At 41.9% G+C, this 18,155-nt stretch overlaps 1 protein-coding gene across 1 annotated transcript in view; it reads left to right on the top strand.

The window, feature by feature from the left end:
- Positions 1–1,471: 1,471 nt before the first annotated feature.
- The window catches only part of ND-19 (NADH dehydrogenase [ubiquinone] 1 alpha subcomplex subunit 8), a 29,611-nt gene continuing 12,927 nt past the window's right edge, over positions 1,472–18,155 (top strand). The window contains exons 1-2 of the mRNA XM_080274390.1: positions 1,472–1,629; positions 11,081–11,256. Coding sequence (XP_080130516.1) covers positions 1,504–1,629; positions 11,081–11,256 — 302 coding nt within the window. The 5' untranslated portion in view covers positions 1,472–1,503. The remainder of the gene's footprint in view (positions 1,630–11,080; positions 11,257–18,155) is intronic.

The following is an 18,155-nucleotide window of genomic DNA, read 5'->3' as shown; positions in this document are numbered from 1 at the left end:
GACCATTCCTTCATAGTAGGTGTGGCTACCGGCTGTCGCCCAGGCCTGACTCCCTGATGGGGGAGCATGTGAAGTGCGGCTACCGGCTGTTGCCTTATCCCCGTATAGAGAACGACATGCCGACGAGGAGCAGCTTCCGGTCATCTCTTGCCGACGGGCGCGGCTACTGGCCGTTGCCTGTGTCCTGTTCTCTGAGGCAACTACAGGAGGAGAGGGGATGTATTCATCTCTCCCCAGTGCAGCTATCGGCCATCACTGGTTCCTGCAGGGGGTTAGAGCAGCACCTGACGAGGAACGGCTACCAGATATCTCCTGCCGTGTGGCCCAGCTACAGGTTGTGGACTTTTAAGGGTGCGGCTACCGGCTGTTGCATGAGCCCGGCTACAGGCCGTGGCTCTTAAGGGGGAGCGGCTATCGGCCGTCTCCTGAAGGGCAGAGAGGCTACAGGCCATCTCTTGTAAGCCTTCCGAGCGGCAACTGGCCGTCTCCTGAAGGTCCGAGCGGTTACTGGCCATCTCACAAAGGGCGTGGCTACTTGCCCTTGCAGGGGTGTTGCTTGGAGCTGTAGGAGAAGCTCCACCCCGATCCTGTCGAGGGTCAGTTCGCCCGCAAGGCAGTCTCCGTTTTCTGCTATGGTGGCGGCGGGCGAGTTCCGGGTCATAGAGGCGCGTGGCTCGGGCGTCCCTGTCACCCGGGGTCAGGTCGCGCTCTGTCTGGGACTCAGGGTCCTCCTCGGGGTGTTGTGATACCCTCGGTAACTATACCCGGCATTTTATTAATATTCTGTATCAATTAGGTTTGGTCACGGACTGTAGTGTGTAATATATTGTGACTCAGCTTATTGTTAATATGCGTGTGCCTTTGATCAGTCGGTTTTTGGACTTCCCCTCCTTGTCTGTGTGCTCTGACCCGGTCGTGAACAAAAAGAACCCAGGGCCCGCACCGTATCTGAACCCGAGAAGTCGGAGCCCAGACTACGCTGCATAACACGGGAAACAAGTTTTCAAGAATACGGACCCTGAGGTGTCCCAGAGAATATTGAAAAGTCCTTTCCAACTATGGACTGGTACAGGCTAATGGTGCAGTATTGATCGATAGAAAGAGGTCTAATAGACATACGTCATGAAGATTTGATAGTTTCGTATTCATGCTTGTGATTTTTTTTTTTTTTCGTATTAACTAATGACGTCCTCGAGAAAAAAACCCGTGTAAACCACTGCTTTTCATACCCGTCCTTTGTGATCAGAGATTGAGAAGTTCGAGTTATGCAAATTTTCGCCACTTTGGCGTGATTCAAACTTAATTGGTTGAGTCAAGTAATATATTTTATTATGTCTCGGTATATGAAAAGTATTTTCTTAACAGTGTATCTATGCTTACACAGTTTGCATCAGTATTAAAACAATAAGTTGTCGAAAAATAAATGTTGTCGAATGATCATACTTCCGTCTTCCGTTCGGGATCAGTGTAATTCTGTGTGGGTTGATACATTTTAACTTCGAGATGTTCACCAAAGAGTTCACACTACCCACTGAGGAAGAACTGACGGTGGAAGAGGTTAATCTGAGCTCTCCGGCGTTAAGAGCAGCAGCATTCCACCTTGGAAAGACGTGTGAGAGGGAGAATAATGTGAGTCCATCTGACCGTGACTATTTTTATGGCAACATATGAGCAGTAATAAATTATTGACAGTCATCTAAGTATCTGAATGTTAAAGTCTGGTGATACAAGACGAGAACATAAATCACCATCTGTGCCCTTCATTGGCATTTGTCTGCTGTAAAGAATACGTTTCTGATGCTGTATCGTTGCCGGTAGGGCCGTCGAAAAGTTGGTATTGTTTCGGAAAACAAAATCCGCACCTATTTGACTTGTTTCTAACAACCAATTCAGATAATTATAATGTCGAAGTGAAGTCCCCCCTCGGATCCTCGGATCATTGTCTGATTCAAGCCACAAGTTTCACACCTACCACACCTGCTCTGAACCTGTCGTGATGACTAAATGGCAATACGACAGGGCAGACTGGGAGGGACTTCAAAATTTTCTCATGGATGTTCTTTGGACCTCCTTTTTCTCCCATGATGCATTTCCACATTGGGCCACATACAGGATTTCATTAAAGTCAGCATGGAAACATTCATTCCCCATCATAGTTACAGAAAAAGATGTAATTCTCCTAAATGGTTTGACCACAGTTGTGCTAGAGTAACAGAGCATAAATCAATAGTCTATAACACTTATACAAGGATCTAAACCAAAGAAGCCTTTAATTATTAAAAAAATATCAGAAACCATGCCAAAATTATTATCAATCTTTCAAAATCAACCTTTCTACATAGACAAGCTAACACACTACTAAACAATCCAAATGATAACAAAATATTCTGGTCAACCCCTAATTCATTCAAAACTAACTTCACTACCACCTCTTCCATTCCACCGTCACAGTCCCCCAATGGAAATCTAGTAAGTGACCCACGTGGAAAAGCTGATCTTCTTGTTGACATTTTTTCAACAAACTCAGCCCTAAATTCAGAAAATCATACTATTCCTGTACTTGATTTTGATTCTCCTCAAATACCTCCTTTCATGATTCACACCAGATACGTACAAGACATATTACAGAATCTATCAGCAGACAGAGCCACTGGTCCAGATTAAATTCCTTCAGTAGTTTGGACATGTGGAGAGGATGGAGAATGAAAGACTGACTAAGAGGGTGTATGTAGGTGAGGTGGAGGGAGGGAGAGGGAGGGGTAGACCGAGGATGAGGTGGAGGGATGGAGTTGAGAGGTATATGAGGGAGGGGGGGTGAGTTGGGGGGAGGGGAGTCAAATGGTGGGTGACAGAGTGACTTGGAGGCGTTTTGTCTGCGGCCACCCTTTGCGGGATTAGGGCGTCGGGCTATAGATAGATAGATAGATAGATAGAGTAGTGCTTAAAAATTGCTCCTCAGTGTTGGCTCCTGTATTAGCAAAATTTTTCTGCTTATGCATCTGTACCTCAATTTTTCCAGCCCCATGGAAAGAAGCAAATATCCATCCTGTTCCTAAAAGGGGGCAACTTCTGATCCATCAAACTATAGACCAGTTGCAATAACTTCGGTTCTCGGTAAAGTTTTTGAGAGACTAATTAACAAACACATAGTCAAACGTCTAGAAATCAATAAATTGATCAATGATCGGCAGTATGTATTTAGACAGGAATGTTCAGCTGTAAATATTCTTTGCCTTCTTACCCATCAGATTAACAAAACAATAGACCAACATGGTGAAACACACATAGTAGCACTTGATATTTCAAAAGCATTTGACAGAGTATGGCACCAGGCCTTATTGTCTAAGATGTCACACTTTGTCCTTGGATCACTGGTTTCACTAATTTCTTCTTACCTTCATAGTAGAGAAATATGGGTCATGGTAGATGGAATTTGTTCTCAGTTTCATTCCATAAATGCTGGTGTACCTCAGGGATTAGTTTTGGCTCCAACCCTCTTTTTCGTTCATACAAATGACCTCCTATCTGTCACTCACAAATTAATACACTCTTATGCTGATGACTCGACCCTTCATAGTTCTTTCACATTTAGTATCACCTTTACACAATTTGATATTATAAATTCCCAAATAAACACAGCAATTTCTCTGAACCAGGACCTTTCTAAAATTAATCAATGGGGACAAAAAATATCTGGTCCCATTTAATGCTCAGAAAACTAAATACATTAATTTCTCCAATAGAAAGAATCCTTCAGACTCTTACATAATTTTAAATGATGTCAGTATTCCCATATCTACTACAATTGATATCTTAGGTGTTACTCTAAACCCCAACCTAAGCTGGACAGCTTATGTTAAATCCCTTGCTAAAAATGCTTCTAAAAAACTGGGACTTATGTACAGATTTCGTGCGTTCTTCACTGACGAGCAGATGGCCACAATATACAAAAGTCATGTGCGTTCTCAGATCGAATACTGTTCACCGCAGTGGAGTGGATGTGGAGCGGTTGCATTGAGGCAGTTGGAGTAGAGATGTTGCTTCTTTAGCACTATTTTTTCAGTACAGTATTTTTACTGTAAGTGCTCTAACAAACTGGCTTCAGTTGTGCCTCCCCTTCACGTTTTCTCCTGACATACTCTGGCAGCTGGAAACGTCCATGAACTCACACTCTCTCCCCCACAATGCAGAACCTCTGCTTATCAAAATTCATTTATCCCCAGATCTACTACTCTCTGGAATTCACTTCCTGGGAGTTGCTTCCCACATACATTTAATCCTCTCGATTTTAAATCCAATTGTTATAAGTATTTTATGAATGGAGGATGCCTTTAGGCACATGGACTTATTTTTTTTCCTTTGTTTTTCCTTCCTCCATTCATTATCCCCCCTCCCCCCCAAAAAAAAAAATCCTCGTAGGGGTCATTATTAACCCCAGGGGTCATATGTGACAGAAATGTCTTAGAAAAAAGTGTTAGTAAATGATGAGATATAATCAGAAAACACTTCAAAATAATTGAATTTCAGTTGTGGCATTGCTAATATTAACCATTTTTGGTAAACATATGCTTTATTTGAGGCAGTAGAAGCACCTTACCAAGTCAGTTCTTCGTGATAGTCTGTTACCAGTACATTTTCCTTATCGTTTCTAGGTTGGTAAATAAACGTTTCATGCAAAATCTGTTTCCCTGTTGTATTTAGCTGTTCCTCTATGACAACATTTGTTTAATTCATCAGTGTAATGGCGGAAATGTTTAACCAAATCCAACCTAACCTAGCTTAACTACCTAATGATTTGATCTAACCAAACCTAACCTCCATTTGGGAAATTGTGAAACAAAATCCACCTTTGAGTACATTGAGTGAGTTTCTTCTGCTAAGCTGGAAACAAAGCAATTGTAGTTACAACTTAAGGAGCCTGTTGATTATAACAATGGGAAATTTTTCAGCAGGAAGAGGTAATTTACCACCCACAAAATTGTCAGAAGTACTGGTATACAAAAGACAAACTGGAGGACTGTGAATTGAATTGGGAAGGTCCTTCTCCTGCAAAAAGTAAAGTGCACATTTATCCCATTTTTTACTGATGAGAAATATCTTTAAAAAATAAACTCCTATCAGAGCTTTATTTATAACATAAATCACAAGTACAGTAGCTGGTATATGATCATGAGACAGACAGAAAATATAAAACAATGTGGCTGCATAAATGCATAATTCATACACAAGGTACAGTATACAGATTCACTGAGGAGTGTGAGCTTGTTTTTCTGTGGTAGTCTCATTTATATGAGGTCAAATTTGAGACAGTCATCTCCTAGAGCAGATGGAAGGGGTGGAAGACGTATGTAAGATATTCACGGAAGAGATAAGTGCAGTGTGTGAGGCGGTTTGTGGAGTGAGGAGGAGATGCAAGGGTGTGCAAGGGACAGCATGGTGGAATGATGAGGTGAAACGAGCTGTGGAACAAAAGAAGAAGGCATATGGTGAATGGTTGGCGAGTAGAGGTAGGGGAGAAGATGAGAGAGAGAAGAGAGAGGTATATGTGAGCAGGAGAAGGGAGGTTATGAGACTGGTGAAGGAGAGTAAGAAGAAAGTGGATGAAGAGTTTGGGAGGAATCTGAGTGTGAAATGGAGGGAGAGTAAGAAATTGTTTTGGAAGGAGGTAAAGAAAGTAAGGCTGTGTGAAAGGGGAAATTGTAGGGGAGTGAAAGATAGGAATAATAGATTGTTGGTGGAGAAGAGAGAGAAATTGAGGAGATGGAAGGAGCACTTTGAGGATTTGTTGAATGTAGAGAGTGAGAGCAGTGTGAGTATAAGTGGTTGGGGAATGGCTGGGAGAAGAAGAGATGAGAGAGCGAGGAAGAGATCAGTAGGTCGGAAGTAGTGGAAGCGATGAAGAAGATTAAGCTGGGAAAGGCCCCAGGAATTGATGGAGTGTGTGGTGAAATGCTTAGGTATGGGGGTGAGATTCTTGTGGAGTGGATATGGAAGTTGTGTAGATTGGCTTGGGAAGAGGGAAGGGTTCCAGAGGACTGGAAATCAGGTATAATTGTTCCTCTGTACAAAGGAAAAGGGGAGAGAGAAGTATGTGGTAACCATAGGGGTACAGTATTTGCCTTCTTAGTGTGACTGGTAGAATACTCATTGATAGGGTTAGGCATATGACAGAGGAGCTAGTTGGAGAAGAACAAGGGGGATTTAGGAAGGGAAAAGGGTGTGTAGCTCAGATATTTGTTCTAAGATGTTTAGTGGAGAAGTATCTAGAGAAGGGAAGGAAAGTGTACGCTGCCTTCATGGACTTGGAGAAAGCTTATGACAGAATAGATAGGCAAGGTATGTGGAAGGTATTAAGAATATATGGAGTGGAGGGGAAATTGTTGAGTGCTGTGAAGAGTATGTACGAGGGAGCTAGGGCTACGGTGCGAGTGGATGGTGAGCTGAGTGAGTTCTTTGATCTCAATGTGGGACTGAAACAGGGGTGTGTAATGTCTCCATGGCTGTTTAATATATATATGGATGGGGTTGTAAAGGAGGTACAAGGTAGGGCAGTGGATATGGGGGTGGTCCTAATGAATGAGGGTGAGATTTGGAAGCTTCCGGTGTTGCTGTTTGCTGATGATACAGTATTGTTGAGTGAAGATGAATGGGAGTTGCAAGGTTTGGTGAATGGATTTGGGACAGTGTGTAGGAGGAGGAAGCTGAGAGTTAATGTAAACAAAAGTAAAGTTATGGTGTTTGAGAGGAATGAAGTCACAGAGTGTGCAGTGAGGTTGGATGGTGAGGATATGGAGAATGTGAGTGCATTCAAGTACTTGGGTAGTGTGATGAGTAAGGATGGAACTTTGGGAGATGAAGTACGTGAAAGGGTACAGCAGGGAAGGAAGGTTGTTGGCACACTGAAAGCAGTGATGAGAAATAGGGAGGTGAGTATGGAAGTTAAGAAGTCACTGCATGATGGTATTGTGATCCCTACCCTGACGTATGGAAGCGAGGCGTGGACCTTGCAAGAGGGGAACAAGTCAAGAGTGAGAGCAGTGGAAATGAGTTACTTGAGAGGAGCATGTGGAGTGACGTGGAGGGACAGGTTGACGAATGAAGAAGTGAAGGAACGTTGTGGGGTAGATGTGGATGTGGTTGAAAAGATTAGGAGAAATACACTGAGGTAGTTTGGACATGTGGAGAGGATGGAGAATGAAAGACTGACTAAGAGGGTGTATGTAGGTGAGGTGGAGGGAGGGGTAGACCAAGGATGAGGTGGAGGGATGGAGTTGAAAGGTATATGAGGGAGGAGGGGGTGAGTTGGGGGGAGGGGAGTCAAATGGTGGGTGACAGAGTGACTTGGAGGCGTTTTGTCTGCGGCCACCCTTTGCGGGATTAGGGCGTCGGGCTATAGGTAGATAGATAGATCTCCTCATCAGCACAAGGAAGCCTTTCTTCTTTATGGTCTGTGACATTTGCCTGAGCTGAAAATCCCAGTTTGCAGCAGTATGTTATGGAAAACTGTAGAAGAATGAATAATGGTCTTGAAGAGGTGCATGGATGCTGTTTTTGGTTGTATATCCAAAAAGAGTTGAGTGGCATACTTCCAGGTTTCATTTTCGAGGTGTGATCACTCGAAACACATTCCGTTTCCACCTCCTTATCGAATGTCAGAGCTGAATAGTTGGGATTTGCAAAGAGATCTCAAACTGAGTCAAATACTTCAGTAGACTGATAGAAGTACTGATCCGTCTTCTCTACCAGTGTTAGAAGATGTTCCTTTATGGGACTTTACAGTTCATTGTTTTAAAACTTCTGCTAGTGGGAACATTTCAGACTTTTGTTGCATTGCTCCTCTGAGCTGGAGCACACACGCATACATGTGCGCACACACACACACACACACACAGACACACACACACACACACACAGACACACACACACACACACACACACACACACACACACACACACACACACACACACACACACACATTGAGTTTTATAAGTTTGGGGGCCATGTTGTCCAAGGAGTATGATAGTTGAACTAAGTACAGGTATACCCCAGTTTAATGATGCAATTGGTTAGGTAAAAACCCATTGTTGGGTGGGGTATCGTTTATCGGGGTAGTTTTAACATGTAGTGTAATGGGATGCGTTTTTCAGCCTTATGTTTCCCCCCCAACCAAGTCCAAAACCCACCCAAGTGAGCCCAAAAACAAGTTTAAACCCAATCTAAATGTCCTAACAGCTGTAAAAGAAGCTAACCTAAGCCTAACACCTGTAAATAACTCATTAAAACCCACAAATAAAATCTGAAAATTGTCAAATATGTCTGAAAAAAATCAAACTTAGTAAACTGTGTCCCAAAATGACAATATTCACCCCACCTATGGCTAAAACACATTAATTTAAAAACTCTTTATAAGTCAACCTACAGTAAACACACAATTTTTGTCTGAAACATCATCAAAATTGTAAAAAAAAAAAAAATTAAAACCCATTGTCAAACCGGGGTTTGGCCATCATTAGGCGGGGTGTGGTGGTATTTCTACCCACATCATTAACCCCTTAACCCCGGGCTCGGGGCTCAGCCGTTTTCTCTCCCACCCAGGGGTAATCGGCGATTTTTGCCCTGTTTTCAAATATTTGCAAAAAAACAAACAAACTACTTAATGTAGAGTAAAAAACTAATTAGGAGATGAAATTACAAACCTTTGGCTATGCGATGACATTATCAATAGGCCAGTACCTAGGCAATCAATCAATGTATATACAGGGTGTAATGCGACGTATGACAAAAACTTACATCAATGATCTTTCATGCAATTTTGAGTATATATATATATATATATATATATATATATATATATACAGTATATATATATATATATACATACAGTATATATATATATACTCAAAATTGCATGAGAGATCATGGATGTAAGTTTTGTCATAATGTCGCATTACATCAATCAATGTATAAACAGGGTGTAATGCGACGTATGACAAAAACTTACATCAATGATCTCTCATGCAATTTTGAGTATATATATATATATATATATATATATATATATATATATATATATATATACTGTACTCAAAATTGCATGAGAGATCATTGATGTAAGTTTTTGTCATACGTCGCATTACACCCTGTATATACATTGATTGATTGCCTAGGTACTAGCCTATATATATATATATATATATATATATATATACACACACACACATATCTGTCTATCTATCTATCTATCTAATCGCCAGACGCCTCAATCCTGTACAGGGTGGCCACAAACCAATCCCCTCCACGTCGCCCTGTCCCCTGCCATTTCACTGCCCTGCTCCCAGCTAACACCCCCCTCGCTCATATACTACTCCATCCCTCCATCTCATCCTCGGCCTCCCCCTCCCTCTCCCCCCCACCTCACTACATACACTCTCCTCATCAGTCTCTCACCCACCATCCTCTCCACATGGCCAAACCACCTCAGTGTGTTTCTCCTAACGCTTCCTATCACATCCACATCCACACCACAACGCTCCTTTATATCCTTAGTTGTCAGCCTGTCTCTCCATGTGACTCCACAGGCTCCTCTTAAATACCTCATTTCTACTGCTCTCACTCTTGACTTGTGTCCTTCCAACAACGTCCAAGCTTCACTTCCATATGTTAGAGTTGGTATCACAATACTGTCATGTAGTAACTTTTTCACTTCCATGCTTACTTCCCTGTTTCTTATCACTGCTTTCAAGGAACCAGCAACCTTTCTTCCTTGTTGTACCCTTTCAAGCACTTCACTCTTCAAACTTCCATCCTTACTCATCACACTCCCCAAGTTCTTAAACACACTCACTTTTTCCTTTTCCTCACCATCCAACCTCACTGTACATTCACTGACTTCGCCTCTCTCAGAGATCATCACTCTACTCTTCCCTACATTCACCTTTAAATTCCGTTTCTTACAGTCTCAAACTCATCCACCAAGCCTTGCAGCTCCTCATCGTCTTCACTCAACAACACCGTATCATCTGCAAACAACAGTACAGGGAGTTTCCAAACACTACCCTCTCTCACCACGGCCACTCCAACATCCACTGCCCTACCTTGTACTTCTTTTATTACCCCATCCATGTACAGATTGAACAACCATGTAGACATGACACATCCCTGTTTCAACCCAACCTTCAAAGAGAAAAATTCACTCATTTCACCATCCACACGCACTGCAGCCTTAGCACCATCATACATACTCTTCACAGCATTCAACAACTTTCCATCTGCTCCACATATTCTTATTACTTTCCACAATCCTTGTCTATCCACCCTGTCATATGCTTTCTCCAAATCCATGAATGCCGCATACAACTTTTTCCCTTCTCTAGAAACTTTTCCACTAAAAATCTAAGAATGAATATCTGATCTACACAACCTCTTCCCTTCCTAAATCCTCCCTGTTCTTCTCCAACTAATTCCTGTTCTTTCTCTAACTCTGTCAATAAGTATCCTACCATACACTTTTCCTATTACACTAAGACAAATGCCCCTATGATTACCACACACACACACACACACACACACACACACACACACACACACACACACACACACACACACACACTTATATATATGTGTGTGTGTGTATACAGTAATCCCTGTACTTTCCGGATGCCCACTTTCAGGACACCCCACTTACCGGACATTATGGGCCTGGACCTTCGGAACCCAAAAATGACCCCCCAAAAAAAAAAGAAAAAAAATCCCCCCAAAATTCGAATTTTTTCCTACCCGTAATTTGAAATAGCCGCGTGGCACCGAACAGCTGTTACACAACGGACCCTTCACCCCTTCCTTCCTCCCCCCTCCCCCCTCCCCAGTCAGGGTTACCATTTGATATTTTTCATTACCGAATGTGGGCCAGTTTGGTAATGAAAAATTCGTCTGGTAATGAACCAGAATAATGCATTACCAAACAGATTTTTCACATGTATGAGGATACACAGGATGGAGATGGTGGATTGTTTGCTCTCTCTGATTAATCTGCTAGCCAACATAGCATGAAAATAATCATGGAAGTAACCCATCCCACAGGAATTTATGCTATGCCGTGAGGAGGAGCAGGACCCACGGAAGTGCTTGCAGGAGGGGAAGGATGTGACGGCATGTTCCCTGAAATTTTTCCGGAGCATCAAAAAGACTTGCCTGGAGGAGTTCAACCAGTATGCTCGCTGCCTTGACCAATCCTCAAAGGACCTAGAGTACCGCCAGTAAGCTGTTGAATTGTTGGGATGTAGGAGAGATAGAGGGACTTTGAGGCATTCATATCATGATCACCCTGGATGGATTCTGGTTGTAGATTAGTAGATTGATGTTATTTAGGTTAAAAGAGATCCATCATACTTAAGGGTCAGAAACAGTCATCATGTAGTCAGACAGTTTTACTTAGCTGAGGAAACATCTTTATTTGGATTTTTCACTGTTGTGTAAATTTTCTGTCATATATGTGTTTTTCATTTGTCATCTTTATGTGAAACTTCTTGTATGCTGCAATTTCTTCACTTCTTTTCCTTCTTTCTTTTTCTTGTTCCATTCCCTTCCTTCCCTCCTCTCTTTGTTATTTATTTCTTTTATAATTTCTTAATTCCTTCACCACTGTATTTATCTGTTTATATATATATATATATATATATATATATATATTTTTTTAATTTACCCCTTTCATCCTTAACTTGTTCAGTTTCCTCTCTAACATGATTCTTTTCTTCATTCTGTGGCTTTCTTGTCATTCACTGTTTTAGCATCAGGGGCCAGATTCATAAACAAACCATATGGTGTATTCCCTCATAGCTAACTTTTTAAGGGAGAGCAAGGTACAGGAAGATTCTGTATGCTGCAAAAACAAATCATAATAATTTTCTTCCAAGATTTTTTTTGCAGGAAGGATAAGGAAAGGAGAATGTTGAATCTTAATATGCCTTCAGGAACAAATATGAGATACGAGAGGGTATAGTTCATAAGTTGTGATTCTCAACCTGTCTCTTTCTCCCTCCATTTATTCCTTTGTATATACATACATCATCTAATCCTGTGTTGCCCTATGAGGAGCGTAGGTGCCTGGGGCTAGGCAAGTTGGTCCTGACATTTAAGATGAATGACCAGTCTCTCCCATCCCTGAGTGGCATTACATGAGCAATATACCCCAGTGACCCATTGGATATAAATCTGCTAAGGCTCAGTCTGGTTGTAGTGCCATAATTACCCACCAAACCACCAGGTGCCATAGTTTGGTTATATGGTTACCACCCAGCATAGTAGATGGTTTCCTGGTATACAGGAAACCATTTGGCCTGTCACTTAGTGTAGAGCCACCCAGAGACAGAAGGAAGAGAAAAGAAAGAAGGAAAGAAAGACAGAAGAGGAAGGAAGGAAGAGGGGAAAGGGCAGTCCCCTGAGAGCAGCATTACATCGAGTGAGTGGATAGTGAATGCCCCAACCTACCACTACATTATTCCTTATTGTTTTTTTGTTTTATTAACCTTTTTTTCTGTTTCCTTATTTGTCTTTGTCATTTTTTTGGATATTACAGTAAAAGCATGCTAAGCAGGACTAAAAAGGGATTCTGAGTAATGAAAAGTCCTAACTGACTTCTAAGATGGAAAATGTTTGGCTTTGTAAAATCTTTCTGACTATGTGCCCTACCAAATAACTCCAAATTCATGCATTGGATTATAAAATGATCAAAAGATTAAGCATAAAGCAGACTGAAGCAAACATGCAATGGAATGATATTGGTACTGTATGCAAATACAGTAATTCTAAATATTTGAAGTTACCTTAATATATACAGGGTATGGTATACCGTGACAGAGTCTAACAGCAAATAATTTTGATTTATGTAAAGTTTGACTTGGTGAGCTTTTATTTTACGTTATTTGTGTCGGTTTATCATGCCTTTATTAACTCTTTGACTGGGTCAGGACAGAATTGCCTGAAGGTCCTTTTATCAAACCCATTGTCATGGAGTACATGGATAGATACAGTACAGTAAATATAAATTATCTGATATGAGTGTGTTGTATTCAGATTACTGGCTGAAGAGTGTGATTGTAAATGTGTTCAAGGGGAAGGGTTGATGCCCTGGAATAAGGAAAAAACTTTTGGACCAGATAATGAAGGCAATGGAGAGTTTCGGAAGGTATGATCAGAGGACGAGTGAATGTTGTTGAGATGCAGTTTGGGTTTATGCCAGACAAAGGAACAATGGATGCCATATTTATTTTTCAACAGCTTCAGGTAAAATATATAGGTAAAAAAAAAATGTACTTTGTTTTTGCTTATTTGGTGAAGGCTGTTGACAGAGTCCTAGTGGAGGTGGTGAAATAGACAATGAGAAAGCTTGGGATTGAGGAGTGGCTGGTTAGAGTGGTGGTGGCTATGTATGTGGTTGCTCACACCCAGGTAAGAGTGAATGGAGATTTGAGTGGTGAATTTTCCATGAATGTTGGCATGCATTAAGGGTTAATCTTGAGCCTCTTATCATCATGGTGCATGAAACCCTCTCAAATGCCTTCAGAAATGGACTTCAGTGGGAGTTGTTGTATGCTGATGATTTGATATTGATTGCAGAGAATGAAGGAGAGGTGGAGGAAAGAATTAGGAAGTGGAGAGATGGTATGGGGTACAGGGAATTGAGAGTAAATGCAAATTAAACTAAAGTGATGGTATCTAGATCTGGTGGTGGTATTGTCAAGAAGAGGTAGAGTTGCCATGTATGGTTTGCCACAAGGGCATGGGAAGTAATTCCTTATTGTGCAGTATTTGTGATAGTGGGTAGGGTATAAAAGAGATGCAGTGGTATTGGAGGTAGACTGTGAGATAATGGTGGTAGGTGATGGGGACCATCATTCACTCAGTTGATGTAGTGCTGTCTACTATTTCCTTCACCTTTGTCACTTTTTCTGTGTCTACCCTCTCTCTTCCTATTTCCTCCCATCCTTCCTGTTACTTTTTATTTCTCTTCTTTCCTTTTCAGGTGGCTTTACTTTGAAAGCCAAATAGTTTCCTGTAAACTAGGATATCATTTACAACGCTGGGTGATACCCATATAACCAACCCATACCTGTTCCCTACATGTCAGCAAGTGGGTTAGCATAGGATTAGTGCCCCTCCCTGTGAAACAGCTAACTCAGATACAAATGACCACCCCTGGTGGGATTGTGGTGTCTAGCAGCGTAGATAGATAGATTGACTGTGAGATAATGCTGATTTCGTGTGTGCAGTGTGTCGAGGACACACACTGCATATGGAAATTGTCAGGCGTGAAAAAATTGATCTTGCAGGTGAGTCTTTTGAATGTGTGGAAGAGCTTTGTTACTTGAGAGACATGCTATGTGCCAGAGGTGGGGCTGGTGCTAGCTCTGTGGCTAGAGTGAGGGGTGGTTGAAAGAAGTTTAGGGAGCTGTTGCCTCTCCTGACATTGAAAGGGCTCTCCCTCCATACTAAGTGATCTTTGTATGCAGTGTGTTTGGAGTGTAATGCTGTATGGGAGTGAGATCTGGACACAGAAGAGGATATTCATTGGCTTAAATATACAGAAATGACGGTGATTACATGAATGTGTAATGTGTCTTTGAATGCAAGGCTTGGGGTGGCTAGATTATGATGGAACAGTTGAGAGGAAGAATGGGACTGGAATGTTGATTGAGATGGTTTGAGTATGTGGAGAGGATGGGGGATGACAATTGGGTGTAGAAAATGGGAAGTGTGAACGTTGGTGGGGGCGCTTACCATCCACTCACTGGATGCAGTGCTGCTCTCAGATGTCTGCCCTTTCCTCCCCTCCATCCTTCTTTCCTTCCATCCTCTTCTGTTTTTCTTTCCTTCATTCTTTCCTTGTCCTTCTGCCTACTTGTGACTTTACACTTCCTCTTGTCTTCCTTTCATTCATTCTTTCCTCTTTCTTCTGCCTGTGGGTGACTCTACTCTGAGTGACAAGCCAAATGGTTTCTTGTATACCAGGAAACCATTTACTATGCTGGGTGGTAACCCTATACCCAAATTTTGGCATCTGGAGGTTTTGTGTGTAATTACGGCGCTCCAGTCGGATTGAGCCGGTAAAGGTTTATATCCAAGGGGTGGTTGGGGTTTATTGCTCACGTAATGCCATTCAGGGATGAGTGAGGGTGGTCACTCTCATCTTAAATGTCAGGACTAACTTGCCTAGCCCCAGGCTTCTATGCTTCTCATGAGGCAATGTAAGATTGGATGATGAATGAATGAATGTGAACGTTGGTGGTAGGGTTGCGAGGGGCAGACTGAAAAAGATCTGGGAAGAGGTCATAGAGTGAGACTTCAGGAATAAGGGACTGAATAGAGAGGCTTCCAGAGATCGAGCAGCATGGAGAGCTGCCATTAGATGACCAAGGCCGATGCATATGAGCATGTTGGAGCCTTTATAATTGAAACAAAAGAAACATTAAGCCTAATTATACATAAAGATATGAACCTGAAGCAGTAAAAAATGTTACCTGAGATAAGGTTAGCCCTGTACTACTAAACCAGAATTTCTGTCGGCTGAACAAGAAACTCTGGTGCTAACCGAAATATAATATCCACATAAATTCAGAGCAGTGAAAGGATTAATTGTTTTCATTTTTGTGTGACATGATGGTATGGTAATTAATGTCCAGTCAGGGTTTAATAGACAGGTGCTGTAAGCTTTAGTAAGACTAAGATTGGTGTGGAAATTTTGCAGTCCTGTAATGCCATTAGGGGTATTGGTAAGTCACCCTACCTTTATATAATCCTTAGTTGTAGCCTGCCTATCCTTGAGCTCCTGTGGTCGGAGAAAAAGAAGAGGTTGTGGGGTGTTTGAGAGAATGAGTCAATTATGTGATGGTAAAGTAGTCTGCGAGAAGTTATGGCATGGCTGTCCCTTGTCTGGGATTCCTTGGAGGGAGTCAGGTATCAGAGATGCTGCTGATTATTTCTGTATACTGTACAGTATTTCTCTCTGACAAGGAAAATATGTTATCACCCTTGTTTGTTTGTTTGTTTGTCTGTTAGCAGGATTACTCAAAAACTAATAGAGATTGGACCAGATTTGGTGGGTAGCTAGCCCATGTCCCAGGGAACAATCGATTAACTTTTGGGACTGATCTGGATCGTATTACAGATTCTGGATCTGGAAAACACTTTGCGAAACCCTAACCATTTTGAAGAGTGGTTTGGAAATTACGTTTCCCTTGTCGGAGAGATGTGCTCCACTGAGTGCCTCTCTAGCTTCTTTTGTTACTTTATTCATTCTCTGTCCTTCACTTTTTCTCTTCATGAAATCAACAAGCCTTCATTATGTGTTGCATTTTATGTCCATATATATCTTAAGTCTACTGTAAAAAATTATGGCTTGTTAATGTGCCATTACTGTACTACCAACAATATAATGTTAATTTTAACCCCTAGAGTCCGCCAATTTCCAGGCCCAACTGTCGCCCCAGCCACAAAAATCATAGATTTTTCAATTTTCACCAATGTAAAATTTTCTCTTACCGATTTCAAGAGTTTGAATTTACACACCTGAAAATGCCAATCTCAGTCCCATAGGCCTAATGGTTACTGCCCAGTTGACTGTCAAATATTATAATAGTTACCCATTGCGTTTGAACAGAAATAGGAAAATTTTGGTGTATACCTATTTTTCACCACATAACCTTACAAAAATCACCCAAATCAATGTGAAACGTCCCCGGTGTGAAACAAGCCATATGAGTGTGCATAAAAAAGAGGAAAAAAAATTGCCTTTGCATGTAAGCTAAAAACATATCGATTCACAGAAGTAAATAATTCAGTAAGGCAAATATTTATATTGACATTTATTGAAATGTATAAATGAAGAAAAGATGTGATAATATAAATAAATGAAATAACTAAACAAAAAATAAACTGCTTGTTGTGTAAAGACATATGGTTCGGCATGTAAATTTTACAATAAAATGCACATTATATGTTGTATGAAACACTAAAAAACCCATACTGATGTGTGCAAATGGTCAAATGGCAGATATAATTAAAAAAAAAAAAAATCGTAAGTTGCAGGTACCATTCAATCACTAAGGTTCATCCATCCATTCATCATCCAATCCTGTGTTGCCCTATGAGGAGCAAAGGAGCCTGAGGTTAGGCAAGTTGGTCCTGACGTTTAAATGAGCTTGAAAATTACGGAAAATGGGTAAATTATACAAAGAAACTACTGTAATATTCTTTGGCTAATAACTATCTATCTATCTATCTATTGCCAGACGCCTCAATCCCGTTTGGGGTGGCCACAAACAAATCGCCTCCAAGTCGCCCTGTCCCCCGCCATTTCACTGCCCTGCTCCCAACTCACACCCCTCTCTCTCATATACCTCTCCACCCCATCCCTCCATCTCATCCTCGGCCTCCCCCTCCCTCTTCCCCCCTCCACCTCACTCACATACACTCTCTTCGTCAGTCTTTCACCCTCCATCCTCTCCACATGGCCAAACCACCTCAGTGTGTTTCACATAATGTCTCCTATCACATCCACATCCACACCACAACGCTTCTTTATATCCTCATTCGTCAGCCTGTCTCTCCACGTGACTCCACAGGCTCCTCTTAAATAACCTTACATAAATAACAAATAACAGTTATAACATAATGTACATTCCATTACTTAAAATAGGAAGAGGGCAATAACTTGTAAGTCAGTGATGCAATGGTGTGGTGTTTGGCTTGCTTGATGTGGGTGGGAGGTGACAGTCAGATGAGGAACCAGTAGGGCAGAGAGAGGTGGAGTGGGTGTGGGGGGAGGGGGCTAGGGAGGTGGAGGACGATGGTGGGGCCTCAGTAGGAAGGGAATATGCCTGCCACCCCCTCCCCCCCCAGTGGTATAGAGGGAGTATGGAGGAGATTTGGGTGGGAGGAGACAGTGAGAGGAGGATCGAATTGGGCAGAAGGAGCTGGAGAGATGGCCAAGGAGGGTGGGCCTCCCACCACATCTTTGGGGACCAGTCATGTCAGATACCACCAGATATTGTTGTTCTTATTTGCTAGCGTCCATTTATGTCATCAAAGAGGTGTGGCAACCTCTCCCCAGTTTTTTGTGGCTTCTGCTATACTGCTGTGGAACGGACTGAGCATACCT

The sequence above is a fragment of the Coenobita brevimanus genome, chromosome 57 (assembly GCF_032717465.1).
Source record: "Coenobita brevimanus isolate Jiangsu-jjx chromosome 57, ASM3271746v2, whole genome shotgun sequence".
In the NCBI taxonomy this organism is placed as follows: Eukaryota; Metazoa; Arthropoda; class Malacostraca; order Decapoda; family Coenobitidae; genus Coenobita; species Coenobita brevimanus.
Note: the sequence above shows the minus strand (reverse complement) of the source record. Positions and strands in the feature narration are given on the sequence as shown.